Consider the following 22,929-nt stretch of genomic DNA (forward strand, 5'->3'; position numbering starts at 1 on the left):
CATCTGATTTTTACTTTCCAGGATGACGTTGTGATTTTGTCTGTCAAAACTGCAGTAGGACAACAGTTCCAAGGACAGAATGCATACAGTACATTGCTGATTGAGCATATATAAAGGAAGTGACAAAATTGACTGAGCATATCCAAAGGGAGGGGAGGAATGCTCTTACTTATCTTTCTAATTTCCTAGGGAAGTCATTCTTTCTTAACTCAACTCCAAAAGTGAAAAAAGGAGTAATAACAATAATTTACATTTATGTAAAATTTTATATACATTATCTAATTTGACAGTAACCCTGAAAAATTCCATTTTTACTTTGCAGATGATGAAAACAAGGTCTTAGAGGCTGACTTTCCTATGACCATACACCTAGAAGTGACTAAATTCTAACTTGAACCAAAGTCTTTTGATGCTAGGTCCAGTGCTCCTTGCACAGGTGTGAGGTTATAATAGAAGAAAATACTAAATCTCATCTTGGTGAGCTGATCAGTAGAAAGGATAAAAGGAGTAACAGGGAAAAAAAAACCCTCAATATTTTGTTAAACATTCATGAAAACCTAAACAGACATGATACTGATTTCTTTTAGATACTGGTTCAGGACTTATTTTCATATCTGTGCAAAATGCTGAGTTCTCTTACTCTAGGAAATGCTATTTCCCACTATTCAGAAAAAGACAGAAAGAGAAAAAGAGAGAAGGACAGAGCAACTCATAAATGATTCTCCTGGCCCAACTCCACCTTTGTTCAATCATATTTCAGTAAAATTGCCTTAGCTGCTAAGATTAGGACACCCAATATCTGCTTAAGAAAAATGAATTTTAAGCACTATGAAATATTTCAAATGGATTGCATGTATGTTATTAATATACAGAATAATAAGAATGTGGATGTCTGGAGAAGAGTGAACAGAGTTTCCTGACAAGTGAAGCTGCTAATAAACTAGCATAAAGGTCTGAAAGGGAGCCCTTTACAGTTGAGAGGGATGGATCAATGGGAATATGGTAATTCAAAATAGTCACTATTTCTCGTTCAAAAAAATTTTGGACCATTCTTATTCTAAACTTGAGGACTGCATTCAATCAATTTTCATATGTCATTATTCCGAATGCCTTTATCATTTTGGTTCCCTTCTTCTTTTGGAAGAATACAAGTCTGTCAGTGTCCTTTCTGAAATGTAGCATACGTAATTTTACACAACACTCTAAATATGATCCAACCTGGAGAGCCTATAGCAAGCCAGTCACTTCTCTCATTCTAGACATTATACTTCTTTGAATAAAGCCTAAGAGCAAATTAGTTTTTTTAACTGTCTCATTACATTATTTCCTTATATTGAGTTTGAATTCCAAAGCCCTAGGTTTTTAACTCACAAATGTCTTTGTGGCTACATGTCCCTCATCCTATATTTATGCTGTTGATTTTTTTAAAACATAAATTCAGGGCTTTACACTTATAAATTCAAGGCTTTACACTTATACATCTTAAATATCTTTTTTTTTGTTTCAACAACATTTCTCTTTAGATTTTTATTCTGTTATTCAATACAACACTTCCAATTTTGTATCCTCTGCAAATATGATAGATATGACAGCCAAGACAGTGCTAAAACTTTCTAAAAGAATGAGGTCAAAGGCACAGCTCTGTAGCATAATTCTAAAGACATCCCTCCAGGTTGATAGCAATCCATTAATTAACACTCTTTAATTATAATACAAATAAACCTTACATTTTATGGCACTCCAAGACTTATTAAACACTTAAAATAGACCATCCTTACAATAATAGCGATTATTAATACTCTTATTTGACAGGAGACTATTAAATGATATGGGAAGATGAGGAACTAGAAACTCAGTGAAATCAAGGCACTTGATCAGGATTAAATAGCTAGGACATATCTAAGGTGAAATTGGAATCCCTAGCTTCCTGACTTCTGCCCACTGGACCATGTGAACCCACCTAACTATATATGTAATGATTGAGTCCATATCTATCTATAAGAGCATCATATGAAACTGTCAAATACCTTGTCAAAACCCAAATAACTATTTCCATAGCATTTCTCTGATTTAAGAATACAGCAACAGTGTAAAAATAATTAAAATTAAATTAGTTTAGAATATTATTTGGAATTCATATTGCTTCTGAGTAATTATATCTCTCTTCACAGGATACTGAAAAACCCCCACCATTTTCATAATACATGCTAGAATTTTGCTAGTCATCAAAGTCAAGCTCACAAGCTTATAGTTTGAAGAATCCATCCTATACGGATGGATTTTTTGATGATCAGGAAAACATTTACAAATTTACCGTTAGTAATATCTTACCCATTCTCTATCATTTTTTAAAGATTACTGACAAAGGTTCACCAGTCCCATCTATCAATTCTGTCTATAAACTGTGATATATTTCATCCATAACAGGCAAATTGAGGGTAACTGGATACTCTCTTAACATCTCACTCATGTTGGGTTTCATTTCCCAGTTAATCATTCTTGTTCCATCCCAATCTGAATCTGAATACTATTTTTCTGTGTTGAGAACAAATGTAAATGTAAAATTTTCCTTCTTCTTACAATCTATTATCACCTTTGTATCTCTATAAAGCAGGGTCTATGTTCCTTTACTGATCTTCCCCTTCCCCACCTTTTCTATAACATAAAAGAATCTTATTAAAATTCACAAGGCTGCATTGTGGCATGTAAGTGACCTTTAATATTTAAAACGCACATTCTGGTAGGTCCCACAGAGTAAGAAAGCCTTCCAGTATGGGTCTTGTCATCCTCCATGACTGCCACCCAGGGTTAAACCTAGAAAAGTTCAGAAAGGCACATCCCCAGGAAGCTGAGAGCAGGGGGTGAATGTCTTGGGCTATAGCAGTTCACAAAGTTTGTCTCATAAGCCAGTGTTGTCAAACTGAAATAGAAATGAGGGCCACTAAACTATATATAAGGATCCTTGTGGGCCATATATTGCCTTAGTTTTAAAATGTAATATTATCTATATTTTACTGTGTTTTTGTTTTGTTAAATCTTTCCAATTATATTTTAATCTGGTATAGGTGACACATTAACTTAATTTTAAAGTATAGCATTATCTATGTTTTATTGTATTCTTATTTATTTTGTTGAGTATTTCCCCATTTACATTTTAACCTGGTGTAGGTGAAACTCACTAGTGTTGTGAGCTGCTTGTGGCCCACTGGCCACATATTTGAGTTTTGCCCTAAGCCATCACAGCTTTGTGATCTGTGACTGTATGAACACTCACATCATCAATGAGAGGAACTAAGTACGAAATCATCATTATACTTACATGTTTCAGAGACAAAGTATTCTAAAACCATTTTTTCCACAAATTTTTGTCACACCAATTAGCCTCTTGGCAGAAAGCCAGCAATCATGTCACCATAAAGATGAGTGGTATCTGAATATTTTGAACTGAAAGTATTGTTATGACCATAGGAGGCAGACACCACTTGTAATTTGTTTCACTTTGCCTGTCTTTTCTCCAGGGTGAATAACTATAGTTCCTCTGACCTTTCCCAATAAGACATATTTGAAAACTTTTAGAGCAATTTTGGAGTATTTTTCATTAAAATTTTCTAAGTTCCCTATATCCCTCTGTAGTTGTTATTCCAAAAAAAAAAATATTGTAGTACTCTGAGAAGGTTCTGACTAGTGCTGAATACAGTCAGAGGATGTCTTTGCTAGTCCCATGTGACCTGTCTTGTTTTGTGTCTGCCAGTACTGGGTATGTCATGCTCTGTTTTGTTTGTTTGTTTGTTTATATTGTTTTATTTTGTCTTTGTCTACCAATATGGGATCTATTTTCCTTTTTAACTGGAGAATTCCATAGCTGACTCTTCCGTGTTACTGTCCTGGAGTATAATAATATATTGTTTCTTACTTCATCTCAAACATTTGTGTTATTCTTTAGCACTGTAGATTTGTTGCATTATTTTGATGCTTGTGTAGGTTAGCAAGGTTTCTCCCAAGTGGTGAAGAAGGGAGGATCAGAGTGGAGGAAATAAAGAAATACCAACTACATCATAGCCAACTCATCTTTGCATCATTGCGTTTTGTTGGCCTTAGTTAAATCTGAATTTCCAAAGAATATCTTTCATTATTTTATTTGAAAACTATGTGAGCAATGTGAGCAATGTGAATTCTTGAGAAGAGAGAAATAAAGACCCATCTTTGTCTCTATCTCTTAACTGTTTCTCTAGACTCTAGTCTAGAGGATGTTTTGTGCGCTTATTCAATCCAGATTTCCAACTGGATGGCCATAGTTGCCAATCAAAGTGATATGTTTATATGGAGATATATATATATATATATATATATATATATATATATATACACACACACACACACATACATATATACATACATTCTTATTCATTTTTTCATTCATTCATTCATTCATTCATTCATTTATTTATTTGCTTGCTTGCTTGTTTGTATATTTAGAAATAGTCCAACCCTACACAAGGGAAAAAATGGAGAGTTCAAAGAAAAGCCTCTTCTTTCATATCCCCATCCTTGGTTACATCTTCACTTCCAGTTTGGGTGCCCAGGGGATCAAGAACATAGCCACAAGCTTATTTCTTACCACACAGAAAAAATAAAAGTTGCTTCTGTTGGGGAATGGGAGAAAACTATAAATGGTAGTGAATGAATTTAATTGTAAAGATATTTGTACTTGTTGCTTTTAGCTCAGCATTCAGATTTATATATTTTCCCTATACTATGCTATAGACTAATTGTCAGGGCCAACAATGGACAAAGTAGTTGAAAGAAACAAAATTTGTCATGTTAATATATGTGTCTCCATTCTAAAATCTCTTTTCAAAATGCTTGAGGCTCAAACTTGACCACCATCACCCAATATAAAAAGTGATTTTATAGTGAGAATTCCATGCTATAGATATTTCTTTATCCCCACTCAAAAAAAAAGGAAGGAGCTTTGTATGTTGTATTTTGGTGAGAAAATTAATTAAGATGAAAAGATTAATAGCTAATAATAGTTTAATGAGAACCCCTTTCCAGATAAAGTTAACATTTTAGCAGGGGCCTTAAAACCATAATTCAAGGAATTAAAAAATGGATATTTTAGACATTGTGTCAGTGTAGACATTTTGGGGGGACCTGAGGGTGAAAAGACTTTGACTGGAGCTCCTCCAAGCATTCCATGGATGTAACTGATGATTGTACCTATTTATGAGCCTAGTTTTTTTGTTGTACCTGACTCTTGGGAAGCAAGGTGGCACAGTAGATGATGGAATCAGGAGGACCTGAGTTCAAATCTGGCATCAGACACTTACTCTAGCTGTGTAAGTTGAGCAAGTTATTTAACCCTGTTTGCCTCAGTTCTTCATCTGCAGAAGCAAATGGCAAAATACTCTATTATCTTTGCCAAGAAAACCCCAAAGGAGGTCACAGAGACTTGGATAGTACTGAAATTAATCAACAACAACACCTGACCCTTGTCCTCATCTACCCTGGCTATGGTTTCTCCCAGGTGTGGTGGGCAGAGTGGTAACTAGGAATTTCTCTGTCTGAGGCAAGCCTCACAAAGGGGAAAGTTCACTGTTAGCTTCCTATTTCAGTAATTATTTTCGCTAATTAGGTACTAAACTCTATTGTTTCTATGTCCTTGAGGAAAATAAAATGCTGTAAGGGAACTCTAACTTAAGCATCTGGACAAAGCCTAGTTATAATTCTGAAGGAGAGGGATGTTCTAATAATTATGTAACAATGCTTGGTGTCTCAAGAAAATCCATTTTTCCTGCCCCCCATCAGCCATCACAAATCTTGCTTTTCACAGACAACTAGCTCTGTGACCTACTAGTTATCTGTTTTTACCCTCTAGCCTTTGCTTCTGGAGAAGCAGGAAGACTTCATGATGTCTTGCTTCTTATCTCCTTGATAAAAGGCTCTGTCAGTATCCCTTATTGTATCTTTTGGGGCTTGGCTTAGTGACAGAGACATGGCAATAACTGAAGGGACAATGTGTGACCAACTTTCTAATGTCTCAGATGAAGTTGTTTTCATCAGTAGCTAGATTAAGGGGAATAAGATGTTTGGCACAGGATAAAGGACTATGGGACAGAGGGTGAGGTACCGGGGACCATTGAACTGGAGCTCCTCCACCCTCCAATAGAATATGACCCTCAAATGAGACTGTTAATATACCTTTTAGTTGTTGCTCCATAAGCTATGGGTTTTGTGTTTGAATTATTGCATATTTGTGTTTGCACTAAATATATGATTGCTTCAAAGAGCAACACAATTCCCCACCCCACCTTTGCTTTAAACTTTTTCCTTCAAAGTACTGTTGGTTTTCTAAATTATTTCCCACATAGCTACCTATTTATGAGCCTAGTTTTGTTTGTTGTACCTGACTCTTGGGAAGCAAGGTGGCACAGTAGATTCTGGAATCAGGAGGACCTGAGTTCAAATCTGGTATCAGACACTCTAGCTGTGTGACCTGAGCAAGTTATTTAACCCTGTTTGCCTCAGTTCTTCATCTGCAGAAGCAAATGGCAAAACACTCCAGTATCTTTGCCAAGAAAACACCAAATGAGGTCACAGAGAGTTGGATAGGACTTATTTATTCTTAAAACAGATCTGACCATATTACTGCCCTATTTGAAAAGCTTCAGTGGTTCCCTCAAGGGTAAACCTTTACAATCTGGCTCCAAAATATCTATATTCCAGTCAAATTGGCTCACCTGGTATTCTCTATATATAATATTCTGTTTCTTGCCTCCGTACATTTGAACAGGCTTTGGAATGTTCTCCCTTTTCATCTGTGTCCCTTGGAATCCTCATTCAGGGCTCTATTCAGTGTTCATCTCACATACCACCTCTGACATGCAGTTTTTCCTGATCCCCCTGCAACTGAAGGCACTTTCCCGAACCTCCTGCCCCAGTACTGCAATTATTTGGAATGAGTTGAATTTACCTATGTGTGTACATGTTATTTTTCTCCAGTAGAATGTAAGCTCCTTGGGGAAAGGTAATTTTAATTAAAAACAGACAACCTCCCCCCAAAAAAACCAATAACAATAGTGACGACAACAAAAACTTTGTATCCCCACTGCCCAGCAAAATGCCTGGCGTGAATTGAGCAGAATTACTGAAATTTCTCATATGAAGATAAATAGACTGCACATGATTTTTAATATTTTGGACATTAAGTATTTAGATAGACATGAGATAAATACAGAGAAAGATGATTATAAATAACGATTACTAATGCAAAGCATAATTGTGCATGAAATTATAGAGAAACACATTCAGATAATTGTGTTTTTAAAAATGTGCTAATAACTGCAGTCATCATATAAGTGAGATAGATGGTCACCAATGTGGTGCAATTTGTGGGAAAGAAGGATACAAGGAGGGCAGCTCTGTCCAAAAACGTCTTTCCAACTTCGGTCTCCCACTGCTTGAAAATATCGGCATTCATTTATCATTCAATCATTTATTCATTCAGTCTACAAACATTTGCTGGGTGCCTATTATGGTCATTATCTTACCAGTATCCCTCCCTTTTGTTTGAGAGACACACTAACGGCAAGATCTAGTTCACATTCTATCTAAGGGTAGTCCTGATGGTCACCACAAACTACAAAGCAATGACACATACTCTCCAGCAATGGCCTTATCATAAGGCACCTCCAGAGGCCAGACACATCCTTACATTAGGCTCTAATGGAGTGTCTGGGTTCAAGTTCTGGTTTTATGTGATCTTGGGAAAGTTACTTAACCATGTTTGGCCTCAGTTTCATCATTTGTAAAATGAGGAGGTTGGACAGGATGGTCTCTTACAGTCCCTTCCAGCTCTTAATCTTGGATACTATAACCATACAACTTTCTTTGCTACCCAATGGGTGTTTGGAGTTTATTACTGTGGATTTTTTCTTTATTTTATTTTGTGCATAATTTATTATGCATTAAGGTTGGGAGGGAGGGATTATAATAGAAGCCCCTTAGGATACAGAGCAGCCAGCTTCACTCTGTTCACACAGAGCATGTTTCATTTACTCAACTACCACCATTTTCTTTTCCACATATCTGTGATGTTTTCTCTAAATAACCAGATATTTCCACGTATCCAAATGATTATGTCACCCTACCCAGAGATTTGAATGAATTTTCAATATTCTTCCAGGTGTTGGGATGTTATGTGTGCATAGCAGGATCCTGTCCAAATACCTGGAGAGAGTACCAGAGGCATCATGGTATAGTGGAGAGGGTATCAGACTTGGAGTCTGGAAGACCTGAGTTCACATGCTACCTCACAAACTCACAAATTATATGACTCTGGGCAAGTGTCTATTCCTCAAGTTGTACCTCTACAAAATGAGGGGTTTGGACTCAAGGCCCTCTGAAGTGCTAAATCTGTGGTCTTATGATCCCCAGTAGTCATGAATTGGTCTGAATCTTCTGAATTAATGACTCTCATTTAGCATTAAAGTTCTAAAGGATGGACAAAGGTACCTAAGAAGATCTGACTCATTATTATTCTGTTTTCATGGAACATTGAGTCAAATCCAGATCAGAAGTTAAGATTCATTCTGGTTAATTAATCCATCCTCTAGAGGGACTTTCTGTTGTTTGGAGGCACATAGATAACACAGGTAAGATACTAATCACATGATTAACTTTGCATTCCCATCTTTCAGCATCTTTTGTTTAGATCTTAAGAAGCAAAGTTGTTACTGTATTGAGACTGACAACTCTGAATAGAGAAATCCAAAAGTTATGAAGATCCACATTTCTGTTGCATTGTTCTCTTGTCTGGTAAAAAACACCTATTGAAATACCCCAACCTCCCTTATCTGTTCAGGTCGAATGAGCCGGACAAGGTTTATCATTATGCCAGCTCAAGGAGAAGGACGACCCTGCCCCATGCAGCTTACCCAGCAGAAAACCTGTCCTGTGAAGCCCTGTTACAGTTGGGTAATGGGGGACTGGTCACCTTGTAAATTGGAGGTAGGTCACCTAATGATGCCTCAAGAAGTACTTCTCAATGACATCCCCAAATACTTCAGCAGCATGTTGATGGAATACATTTTGCATCACCAGGGACCTGGCAAAATACATATTTTTAATGCAGTTGAATTCACAGAAAAAAAGCTGGCAAGTCAGCACACTTCATGAAGAATGCCACTGCCAGTAAAGCAAATAGACATTCATTAGGTTCTAATTGTAAGCTGGGGCCTGGGGCTTCCAATTTATTTGGCTTTCACATGAATTGCACATGATTTTCCAGGCTCATGAGGAATATCAAAGTATTAGCTAATTAAGCAAAATCCTGCTGTGGAGGAAATGTACATACAGTATGCATGTGTATGTGTATGCATCTGTATGTACATTTAGAGAGAGCAAAAGATATCTCTATAGAGACATCTATAGAAAGATATCAATAGAGATATCTAGATATCTATAGATTAGAGATAAATTCATGCATACTTATGTGTATATTTGTATGCAAATATGCATACATACATGTATGTATACATACACACATTTATTTTTAAGCTTAGACATGGCCCAGCATATGGCCAGAAAGCCAAAAATATATGAATGTTATGTTTTTAAGTTATTACATGAAGCAAGATTACTGCATTTTCCTCAATGATTACTTTTTTTATTGGCCTGAAATATAAATGCCTAGCAACACTGCAATATATCACCACACAGCATCCTGGTTCTGCTGCGTCAGCAGAGGGCCCCATGCAGCTTCTGCTCTGGCTTCTTTATGAATGCATTGATTTCTTTCCCTCCCCCTGCCCCCATTCTTCTCTTACTGATTTAGCTTTCCAATCATATTTTGAAGTAAAGCATACTTTAAAATTAATTAACAATTAATTCTGATTATGCATTTTTTCCAAAGTGCAGAATGTACTCACCCACAGACAATTTGGAAATCTTATTGGAATTACATTGGAATTTGCTATTAAAATCACACACAAAAAAACAAACATCCATGTATTTTAATGGGTCTCAGAGCAAAGAAAGCCTTTCATATTTGGCAGTCTTCCCTCCTCCCAGAAAGTCACTATTAATTACCTAAGACCTTAGCAACATAACTAGTTAAAATACATTCAAATTGTGTGTAAGGATAAGCTCATTTTTCCTTTGACTATTTTGCAATGCCAGGAAGATCTCCCTGGAAGCCCAGGCAATTAGAGAAATGGAATGGAGGCCTCACATTTCTGTTCATGCCTCTGAATAGCTGCTGCTGGTTTTGAGGAGAAGGTGGCCATAGAGAACAGGGATTTCAGAAAGCTTTACTTTCTCCTTTCAGGTACCTCCATTAAAGGTTAGACCTGGGGAAAGTTTCCTAACTCCCCTCCTTCCCATTGTTTCTCTCATTGTTCTGGCTTCTCATTTCCCTTTTTTTGTAGCATCCCTTTTTCTTTCAGGTATCAAGCAGTTTGCTCAAGCTGACACTCGTGAATGCTGGTCATGCATAGATCCTGTTGCTGTCATGCAGTTCACGTTAGCTCAACAAACATTTTATTAAAAGTCTACTCTGTGCAAGGCAGTGTGGAGTAGTCCACAAGGGGCTCCCTCAGAGTTATGAGGACCTCGAACACGTATTAGCTGAGTGTTTGACCTCAAGGAGCTAATATTCTACTAGAGGCAGGGAGAATTTAACATGTAGGCAGCTAGGTTACACACAATGGTTAGCGCATTGGGCTTGGTCATGAAGATCTGAGTTCAGATATGACCTCAGACATTTAACTAACTGTGTGACCCTAGACAAGTCAGAAGTTTACAAAGATTAGGACCTCTTTTGCCTCAGTTTCCTCATCTGTTAAATGGGAATAATAATAGCCCCTACCTCCCAGGTTTGTTATGATGATCAAATAAGATAATATTTGTAAAAGCACTTAACACAGTGCCTGGTAATATAGTAAGTACTAAATAAAAGTTATTATTATTGTTATTTACTCAGATGAATGACAGTAGGGTTTGATGGAAGTAAAAGATATTAAGACAAAGTATTCTAGGACATTATTTAATTTTCTTTTTTGTTACCAATATAATAATCATCAGCAAACACAAACTTTCCAATATATAAAGAGGAAAAATGAGAATTGTGCACAAAACCTTGAATTTCTGTTGCATATGGTTTGTTCTTTAAAACTATCCAGTAGGGGCAATTAGGTGGTGCAGTGGATAGAGCACCAGCTCTGAAGTCAGGAGGACCTGAGTTCAAATCCAGCCTCAGACCAAACACTTGACACTAGCTGTGTGACTCTGGGCAGGTCACTTAACCTCAATTGCCTAAAACAAACAAACAAACAAAACACTATCCATTAAATTTGAAGGAGTAATAAAAATTATCCTGTTTCTGTCTCCTGTGTATTTTGAATGTTTTATTGATGTTCTTTTTTTCTTTTCTTTTTGTATTTTTATCACTCCCAAGTCCATCCCCAATAGAAATTATACCTTATCATGAACAGACATAAGCAGACAGAAAAAAAATCAATAAGTTGTCATCATCTTTCAATTTTTTTTTTGCATCTCTAAGTCCACTAACTCTTTCAGGCTTCAAGGGGACAAGGGGACAGGGGGACAACACTTTTAGCTGCAGAGATCAGGAAAGACTTCATGGAAGAGGTAGGATCTAAACTGAATTCTGAAGTAAGATGAGAACATTAAAAGCAAGACATTAAGAGGGACAAGGTTCCAGGCATGGGAAGGGTAGCTAATGTGGCAACAGGAGGAGCTAGTAGTCCATTTTACTTAGAGCATAGGTTCCACTAAAATAATAACTTGTCATAAGCCTGTGAAGATGAGTTGGATCCCAATTTCAGAGGCCATAAATGCCATTTTCTATAACCTCCACATATAATGGGGAGCCACTAAAGGTTTTCAGGTGTTACATGAGCAGATCTTTTCAATTGGAATGTCACTTTGGTAACTATGTGAAAGATAGATTGAGGAACGGTGAGATTTGTTATAAGGAGACCATTTAGAAGGCTATCAAGATAATCAGGGGAAGAAATCCTGGACTAGGGTGGTAGAAATTGAAGTACAGAGAAGGGAATGGTGCAGGAGAGAACAATTAATGATGGCTCTTATTTTTCAAACCTCTATGACTGGGAGAATGGTTGTACCATCTATAGAAATGGTGAAGGTTGAGGAAAGGAAACATTCTTTAGGGACAGAGTTCAGTTTTGGCTATTTTGTGTTTGAGTTTCTGATATTCAGATACATATTGAGGGCATTGTTTGAAACAAACAGAAATAGAGGACTGAAATTTGAGGGATTATCATGAAATCTCCAAGGCAGAGAATATATAGAAAGGACAAGAGTGGAACAATGAATTGGACATAATAATAGAGGATCTTTTTCAAGGGGTGGTGGTAGACTGTACCTGATTTTATCAGTAAAGGGACCTCCCAGTGTGAAAACTCTTTCCAATGATACATAGGTAATATTTATATTTTACTATCTTAGAATATTGCTTGGGACTTTGAGACCTTGTTTCTTGTCATAAAACTAGAATGTGTCAGATCTTCCTGAACCCAAAGTTAGCATTCTATCCAGTATGTGATAGTACTTTAGGAGAATGGTAAACCCAATAAAGAGACAGGAGGAATGGTTAGATAAGGAAGAAAACCGAGAAAGATAACTGGGAGGAGAAAAAAAAAGAATTTCCAGAAATAGAGGGGGACTATTAGTATTAAATGATGCCAAGAAATCTAGGATAATGAGAACTGAGGAAAGATCATTGGTTTTAGCAATTCAGAGGTAAGTTTAAGGAGAATGGTGAGGTTGTAAGCCAAACTACAAGGGACTGAGGAGTGAATGAATCATGAGAAAGTGGAACCAGTAAATGTTAGTGATTGTTTTTAGGACTCTACAGTGAAAATAATAAGCTATAAAATAACTTGATGATATACTAGAGTCAGGGGAATATTTTTGAAGACAAAAAGAAATCCATTCTTATAAATGCTTGAAGGTAGTGGTGTAGGAGCCAGGATATAGGTGAAGAATGAATAAAAACAGTCAGAAAAAAAAAAAGACAAGCAGACAAAGAGAGAATAAAAGGAATCTGCTAGATACCCAGACAAACTGAATGATAGAATGACCAACAAAGCAAACTCCTAAAGGAAGTGGAAAGTCTGGAATGAATGGAATAATTGAGAGGAGTTAGTGGTTGCCTAGAAAACATCTGTTTTTGGATGAAAGAAGTAGAAGAGGAAAGGAGGAAAGGATAAATAAAGATGCAAAAGAGTTTTGAAATGCAGATGGGGAGATGAGGAACTCATGACTTCTTCAAACTTTCCCATTGAAAGATAATAATGTTGTTAAGTAAATTTTATTAAATTAAGTAAATTTTAATTTATTTAAACAATTAAGTTTAATTAATTTAATTAATTTTAAGTAAATTTATTTAAATTAAGTAAAGTTTGTAGTAAAGCCAATTCATATATTTTTCAGACTTCCTCACATAGCATTCAGTTGCTTAGGAGTAGAAGCAAATAAGGTGTGTAATAGAAGAGGTAACACAAGGTTGAATATGGTAGAGTGTGAGCAATGGAAGGATGAGATATGTTGGATTCAATTGTGGGTAAACTAACTGTAGGGTCAGATTACAAAGAGAAAAAAGATAGTGGTGAGTTAGGATAACCAGGAGGAGGTGAGAGACTAGAGGTTTTTATTTTGTATAGAGACACTCATTGTCTTCCCCAAATAGAGTGCAAACTCCTTGAACATAGGAGGTTTCATTTTGTCTAACACAGAAGTTATCACAAACCTGGTGAATAGTGAGTACTTAATATATGTTTGTTGATTGATTGATTGATTGATTGATTGCCCTGATGTGTTACTTCCTGTACTATCTGATATGAACTGTCTGACGGATAAAAGAAAAAAATGTGTAAATGATAGGACATGTTGCTGTACACTGATTACTACTGCAGAAAGAAAAGGGTTTTGCTGCCCTAGCAATGTGAACCTAACCCACAGTACAAGAACCTGAATTCCCTTCCAAAATGAAAACAAGAAAGGTAAAAAAGAAATTCATATCCTGTGGTTGTACATGTTCTCATGAGAAGTGATTAGGGATAAGACCATTTTATCACATATAATACCAAGACAAATTCTATGTGGTTTCCATTTCTAGTCAGTCTTGGCAAGATTCCAATGCAAGTCATTCTATTTGACTACTTAAATTCCTTGGCAGTTTCATTTTCCTGCCTCAGCTTCTCTACCCATCCAACTCAGCTGGGCAGCATTGCTCTGTACAGATTTTTGTCAGCAGTTGACAGATGGCTCCCCAGGGGAGGAAGGCTTCGTAAATGTGCAAAGAACTTTGGGATTTTCCCAAGCAAGAGGTGGCAGGAACCGCAAATATGACAGAGGCTGATGGCTGATTGTATAATTAAACTTTCATAGGGTGGAGACTGTGGCGATGGAGTTCAATTTCGAAACCTGTCTTGTGTGGTCCACAATGCTTCAGTTTCTCCCACTGCCAAACAAGTAGAAAACACATTATGTGGAGAGCTGCTGCCCCAAGACAGTGTCCTACAGCTGCCTTGCTCTGTGCCTTGCCCAGGTAAGCAGTCTCTGAAACATTGTGTGCTAATTCGCTACTCAATTTTGACTTTGACAATAGCTATGGAAAGGTCTTAACTTCTGAAATTAAAAATTCATAGTTACTTTAAACTTCTCATATATATAATATATGTGTATATATGTGTATAATATATATACAACACACACATAATATATATAGACATACACATGTGATATATATACACATATATACATATATAGACATGTGAGTATATGTATACACACATATGTGTTTATATATATAGAAGGATATATATATGTGTGTGTATGTGTGTGTGTGTATGTGTGTGTGTGTGTGTGTGTGTGTGTGTATACATATAGAAGGATATATATATATATATATATGTAAGGGTAGATTGAAATCACTTTAATCCACTGAGCCCTGATACACTTATCCGATGAGAACATAACTCAATTGTTTCCTATTGTGAATAAAGCCTGAACATTGCTCTGGGTATGACAGAAGTCTGTCTGATTAGTTGGGGTGTTTGACCACACCCTCTGAAACCTGACTAAAACCTTCTGATCAGTTGGAATGGGGCTTCCAGTAATGAGCGAATCAGGAGAGAGTGAACCAGCCAAACCCCTGAGGAAGAATCACTGAAAAGGTGGGATTTAACTCAACTCATCAGACGGGTTGAGAGAGTAGCTCTAGAACATCCATTACATAGATATTGGAACATGTTTTTATGCTGAGAGATGGTAGCAGAGTGGGAAGGTCTAGAAATGTCAGTGAGAAACAAGGAATATATTGGTAACTCTGGTTAGCTCTATATATGTAGTAATATAAGAAGCAGAAATTTTAGTGTGGGTAAAATGTACTTTCTACTATAGGTTTACACCCAATTGTACTATAAAACAGTTATTTGGGCTAAATGATATTCCATATTAGTAAACTTCTCATTTCTTTCCAATTGCTTTTGACTTAGATTTTTGTCATCGTCAACTTTGTTGTTGTTGTTGTTGTTGTTGTTGTTGTTGTTGTTGTTGTTGTTGTAGGCATCCAGGTGGGACAGTGTAGAGTGCTGGGTTTGGGGTCGGGAAGACCTAAATTCCAATCTGGCCTCAGACACTTAATAGTCACTTTTCAGTTTCCTCAACTATAAAATAGGTATGATAATAGCACCTATCTCATAGGATTGTGAGGGTTGAATGATATAATATTTGTAAAGCACTTAGTACAGGGCCTTGCATGTAGTAAGTGCTATATACATGCTTATTCCCTTTCTCCCTTATTATATTGCCATTGTATACCTTTGAAAATTAAATTACTTACAAATATCTTGAATTTTTGTTACTACTACTATTAGAAAAGAATGTTCTTATTCCAGCTGCTTTGTCTACATGAATGGTTTATTCTGCTACTCATCATCCCCTACAATATGGTTCCAACCTTCTTCTACAACGTAATGTTCTTCACATATTTTATGTTCCAACCAAGCTGTAATACTCAATTGTCTTTTATTCTCATGCTTCCTTTTCATACTTCCTTGACTTTCTTTTATTACCTTTCCTACCCCTTCCTAGGGTGGACATCTTCCTTCCCCTAACATCTCTATCTGTTGAAATATTTCCCTCACGTCAAGTATTTCAACTCAGGTGTCACCTTCTCCATGAAATATTCAAGTTCAAAACCTCTCCTAGGTGGTCTACAACTAAACTTCTTTCTGATTCATGACTCTGAGCACAAGAAATCTCCTCCTTTGTGAAGCCTATTAGATTTTTGCCCCAGCTGGAAATGTTTTCTCTCTCTTCTGACTTCTGGTATTTCACCTGGACCGCTCCACTGAAATTACAAAATCACAGAATCTCAAAACAGAAAGATATTGAAAGACCACCTAGCTAAGCCTATATCTGAAGCACAAATCACTTCTGCAGCATCTCCATTAAGAGATCAATCTATGAAGGCCCATGCACCTCTCAACATTGGTTTATCTATGTGTCCACAGTGTATTTTAGCAATGCATTTAAACTTACAGTAGCATTCTTTACAATTATATATCTCAGACCAACTTCCTACCTATCCTTCCTAGCAGGGCCAGCCTGATCTGAAAGCTCTTGCAAACTAGCTGCTATCTTTTTCTTAGATGCACAGAACCTCAAAGGATTTCACAGGTGATTTAATCTCACTCTACATCTAAGTTAGGGAGGCGCACCCCCAAAACAACATTCCAAAGAAAGATCCCATAGCCCTCACTGAAGATCTCTGTTATCTGTGAACTTAATGTCTCTTGAGATAATCCCTTCCATTATTTGACTAGCTCTAATTGTTAGGAAGTTTTTTCCTTATCTCAGTCAAGACAGAATCTGTACCTGGTGCTTCTTACCATTATTCCTAATTCTGTACTTATAAGCAAAGTATGATAAATCTATTCCTTTTTCCTTCAAATATTTAAATATCTATGTGACATTATCCCTGTTCATTTAAGCAAATGTATGAAATAACTTTAAGTCATCTTGTCATCCTGGTTGCCCACTTTTAAAGCCTTTTATCTTGTTAATATACTTCCTAAAATGTGGTATTCAAAGTTTTATACTATTCTAGATGTGATCTGACCAATACAGAATACAAGGGCAACACACCTTCCTCTTTTTTAACACTATGCAGCCCTAAACTACAGCTTTTTTTAGCCTACCATGTCATAATGGTGTCTAATATGAAACATCCCTGCCTACTTCAATCCAAAGGTCTATTCACAGATGTAGTTGTCTAGGTACTGGTCCTCTTGTCATTGACAGGTACAATTATTTTTTTAATCCAAGTTTGAAAAATATTCCTATTAAATTTCATTATATTTGTTTAGTTCCATCATGCAAGCTTGTTGGAAAATTCTGAAAAAATAATTCTGTAGGCAATGTATTATTTGTCTTTTCTAGTTTTGTGTCATGTCCACAGTTGTTATTTATATCATCTGTGACTTTAAAATTATTTGACAGAAGAGATATAAAGACTGATTACCCAAGGGTACTTCAGTAAAGCCTTACTTCTAGATTGAAATAAATCCATTGACCATCACTCCTTTGGATGAGTCTTTCAACCAGTTCCAAATCCAGTGAAAGTCATTAAGATCTACTTAAGTGGACAACCTCCTAGCTAATATCTCTTCATGTTGTCCATTGAGAAAATTTCTCAAATGCCTTGCCAAAATCCAAGAATGTTTTGTTTATTCCATACCCTTGCCCAGCCCCCTCTGATTTATCAATAAAGAAATGAATGCTTGAAGGAAATCAAGTTCACCTGATTATTAATCAACTCATGTTCTTTCATAGTAACCAGAGCTAAAACTATCCCTTTAATTCTACTTTTATTTTTCATTTACCTTGTGTCATTGTTGTTTGTATTTTATATATCTTAGCCATCCCTCAAATTAAATAGGAAAATTCTTGAGGATAGGGTTGATGTTCTATTTCCTTTTAGTGACCCCAACCAAAAAGGTAGTAGTTTGAAAATACTAGGCCTTTCATGGACAGAGAAGGAAGGAAGGAAAGATTGAAGGGAGGAAGGGAGGAAGGAAGCAAGAATGGATTGATTTATTAAGTGACTACTACATTCTAGGAACTGTGCTCAGTCTACATTTCACAAAAACTATCTCATTTGTGTCTCAAAACAACACTGGGAAGTAGGTGCTATTATTAACCCCATTTCACATTTTAGGACACTGAGTCAAAGACATGTTAAGTGACTTGTCCAGGCTCAAATAGCTGGTAAATGTCTGAAGCTGAATTTATTAAACAAGCATCTACAATATTCTAAACACTGGTGACATGAAGAAAAGAAAAACAAAATGGTCTCTGCCCTTAAGGAGTCCACAGTCTAATAAGGAAGAAACATGCAAGCAACTTTGTATACAAAGATATAGATGGGGTGAATTGAAGATTAGTACCCTTAAAAGTAATAGATAAATTAGGAAGATGGGAAAGTTTTGGGGAAAAGATAATGAGTTCAGCTTTCAACACGTAGAAATAAAGATGTCTACTGGGCATTCATTTAAATATGCAAATGCAGATGTTAGGAGAAAGTTTAGGGATGGACAAATAGATCAGATAATAATTTCCATAGAAAAAGACAGCTGGATTCATTGGAGATGATAAGATCACCACGCAGAAGAGTTTAGAAGGAAAAGAGAAGAGAGAACAGGGAAGGGAAGAGGAGAAAGTAGGGGAGGGAAAGAGGGAGGAGAAGGGAGGGGAGTGGAGGAGAGGAGAATAGATTGCTTGATTGTTTCATTCTACAGAGGTCAAAAAGGATAAACAATGAGAAAAAGCCATTAAATTTAGTAAATTTGTAGAGAGCAATTTCAGTTCAATAATGAGGATGGAAACCATGCTGCAGAAAATTGAGAAAAGAGTGAAAGCTAAGAAAGTGGAGACATCTACTGTTGATGGCCTTCTCAATGAGTAGAACCACGAAAAGAAGGAGAAATATGGAACGATAGCTAGTGGTGATGAATGGTTCAAATGATAGCTTTTTGAGGATGAAGAATACATGAACATCTTTGTAGGAACTAGAGAAGTAGACACTAAAATGGCATGGAGATGATCGAGGGGGCAATCTACTTGAGAAGACAGAATGGAATAGGATCAATTGAGCATTTAGAGGGGTTTACCTTTGCAAGAAGATATATATATATATATATATATATATATATATATATATATATATATATATATATATATATACATATGTATATATGTATATATTTTTTTTCATGAAACAGGGTAGAAGGAAGAGATAATGGTGGGAGGTAGCATGCATAGGACATTGATCTTAGAAGAAATAAAAACTGGGTTCAAAACTCAACCCAGATATTTCCACGTTATGTGATCTAGGACTAGTGACTGAACTTCTCTATCTCCTCATCCATATAATGTGCATTTAAATAGGACTTGCCTCAAATAGAAGTTGTGAGGATCAAATAAGATAACATAAAATAATTTGCAAACTTTAGAATGTTATATAAATATAATTATTTATTATTGTAATCATAATTTTATATTTATAATCTATGACAATTATAAATTATTAATAAATGTCAAATTCATGTTAAATTGAATTATACTAGAGATATATTCTATGGAATTGATTTTCATTTGGATTGTGATACTCTAACTTTTGTCAAAATGTAATTAGAATTCAACCACAGGCTTATTTGTTATCAATGGTCTCTTCAAATCAATAAAAGAGTTAAATGAGATACATAGATCCTAAAATCACACATGCCATACCAAGTTGGGTCCTAATCCATTAAACTTTTTTTGTATATCAATTTATATTGTTTTTATTTCCTACATTACCAATATGACCAAAGACAGATTCCATGAGATTCTTCAAATATCTTTTCCCTATAGATCAGAATTTCTGTTTCTGTACCTTCCCATGGGTACTAAAAACAGATTATATTTCTTCTCAGAGACAGCTAGATTGCCTTTTGAATAGAGTACCAGGTCTGAATTCAAGAAGACCTGAATTCAAATCCAGCCTCTGGATTTATTTACTAGCTATGTGACCCTGGGCAAGTCACTTAAAGACTTTTGCCTCAGCTTCCCCATCCATAAAATGGGGGGGGATCATAGTATTTACCTCCCAGGGTTGTTGTGAGGACCAAATGAGATACATGACTATAAATCACTTAGCACACTGCCTGGCATAAAGTAGGTGCTATAGATGGATAGATAGACAGATACATAGATATGTATATACGTATGTATATATACATATATGTGTATATACACCCAGATATAGATATAGATATAGATATAGATATAGATATAGATATAGATATAGATATAGATATAGATATAGATATATAGATATATATACATATTATTATTGACAAGCAAAGCTATAATTAACAATATTGCTATCCACCGAAAACCCATGTTGCAAATAATAAGGTGAAAAAGATGTACTTAAAACAAATTCAGTCATCAGTGAGAGTAGACACTGGGCTTGTGAGGGAGACATTGAGATGTTGAGTCACAAGTGATATACAGACCACTGCTCAGAGAGAGTCTGGAAGTACTGAACCAATGAGTAACACAAGCACCAATGTAACAACTTTTAAGCTCACTATTCATGCTAACTAGGTACGAAGCTCAGTCACTTCATCACTGCTGAAGTTGTAAATGTATTTTAACCACACAAAAATAACAAATTTTAAAATTGCATAATCTTTTCAAAATCATTTATTTTTGCAGCCTTCATATTTTGGTGCCTTGGGGCATAGCAGAGCTTTGCCCTAGTTGAAGGCTCTTTTGGCAAGTCTAACCTTTACACCTGTGCTCTTCATCTGTCTTTTCTGGGACTTTGTTTCATCAATCATCTATTCTTCCTCGTGTATATTCATTCTCTCTTCTGCAGGCTCTTTCCTCTCAGCCTAAAACAAGATCAGGTCCCTACATTATCTACTGAATAAAGAACAAATGTGTTAACCTGATATTCAGGGCCCTTGAACCATACACATTTCCAGACATTTTATATTACAACTCACATGCTGTTTTCTTCAACAAAACTTTACAGAACTCATGTTTCTTTGGCAGTGGCTACCATTTTCCTATATCTCTGCCATTCGCTGTGCCTAGAACATCCTGACCTCTTATCTCTGCCTTTTGAAATTGTATTCGTTCTTCAAGGACCGATTTAAATATATAAGCTCTCCTGCCTTAGCTCATCCTCTTCCCTAAGGCAGGAATGTTCTCTCTTTCCTTAGAATTTAAATGACTCTTTGTTTCTCTTATGAATCTATCATGCCTGTTTCATTTTACTACCATTTGTATATTTTCTTTAGTCTATACTATTAGCTTAGTGAATGCAGAGCCATGTTTTATTCAACTTTACCTCTGTATTAGCAGCCAGCACGGTGTTGTATTTATAGCAGGTGTTTAATATATTTTTTTTAATTGTAGGTGATTGTCATTTGACAGACTGGTCAGAGTGGAGTACTTGTGAATTAACATGCATTGATGGAAGAAGTTTTGAAACTATGGGCCGTCAATCTCGTTCAAGGACATTTGTAATTCAGTCATTTGAAAACCAAGACAACTGTCCTGAACAGGTGTTAGAAACCCGCCCTTGTACAGGTATAACAACCACTTTTATGCAGTTTTATTTTCAAAAATTCTTGAGTCACTATGCAATGTTCTTTACTATAAGAAGGGAACGTGTAACGTAACAATGATCACCTTATTTACTTTTAGGTGGCAAGTGCTATCACTACCTATGGAAAACCAGTCTTTGGAGAAACAATGAGCGTGCAGTTTGGTGCCAACGCTCAGATGGTATTAATGTCACAGGTATTTCTGCCTAGGATTAGTATAGGCACTCTGGAAATTTCTCCAAATGTTGCCTTGGCTTTTACATGGGGGGAGGGGGAGGTTCTTAAGTGAAAAGACGCTTTAATGGTAATATAACTTATTGCTATAATAAAATCACTTTGGGTGCTGTTATAAAATAGCTTTGGTGATGCACCTGCATTTCTCTTTGGAAAATTCTAATTAGACCTTTGCACAAGCCAAATATAAAAAAATTTACTCTTTTGGGGAAATAATTCATTATAACTGAAACTCCAAAACCTGATTTTAATTAGTTACAAGGAGAAATAAGCTGAAACAGAAAGAGCATCTACTCCTCCCTTTATTTTTCTTAGCTTACAAATAGAGCATCACTGAATGAAAACATTAGAAAGAGCAAATTCCTAGTTATTGGCTAATATGTGCTCCCTGCATTTGAAGTCATAGGATTTAGAGATGAAGAGAATAATACATCTAATTTCCCCCATTTTACAAATGAGGAAACTGAGTTTTAAGTGATTTGTCCAAAGCCACGTAGATCGAAAGTAGTAGTGCTGCAGCTGCTCTGCCTCTGACACACATATGACACTTAAAAGTGCTTGGGGGTGATTGTTTGTTTGAAAAAGGAGCAAATGAGTTGCTTGCTTGGAAGCCAAGGGACAAAAAAATAGAAAGATAATTCAGTTTTCGTTAACTAGAATACCTAAATGTTCAGTCTCAGCAGTGACTGCATAATGTCCCTGTTACAGAGCTCTCTAGAGAATTCAGGAATACCAAGGCCACCACAAGTACACAAATGGACAAGCCACCTCTACTTCTTACCTGGTTGGTTGGTGACTGCAGCTAACCAATAATGCTGACAGTACAAATTCTAGAGAATGTATGCCTTTATAAATTATCACTTTTATTAGGTAGGAAAGACCAGTGTGGTACAGTGGAAAGTGTGTAGGATTTGGGACTGAAGGACCTGGGTTTGAATCTACTGCACTCTGTTGCTTTCTACCTGCATGATGTGGAACAAGT

General features: G+C 36.2%; 1 protein-coding gene across 1 annotated transcript in view; it reads left to right on the forward strand.

The window, feature by feature from the left end:
• Positions 1 to 22,929, forward strand: part of THSD7B (thrombospondin type 1 domain containing 7B) — a 1,079,744-nt gene that overhangs the window by 1,036,362 nt on the left and 20,453 nt on the right. The window contains 4 exon segments of the mRNA XM_021009415.2: positions 8,864 to 9,009; positions 14,437 to 14,596; positions 21,523 to 21,696; positions 21,814 to 21,909. Coding sequence (XP_020865074.1) covers positions 8,864 to 9,009; positions 14,437 to 14,596; positions 21,523 to 21,696; positions 21,814 to 21,909 — 576 coding nt within the window.

This window comes from Phascolarctos cinereus, unplaced genomic scaffold, assembly GCF_003287225.1.
Source record: "Phascolarctos cinereus isolate Bilbo 61053 unplaced genomic scaffold, phaCin_HiC Scaffold_726;HRSCAF=1367, whole genome shotgun sequence".
Lineage (NCBI taxonomy): Eukaryota > Metazoa > Chordata > Mammalia > Diprotodontia > Phascolarctidae > Phascolarctos > Phascolarctos cinereus.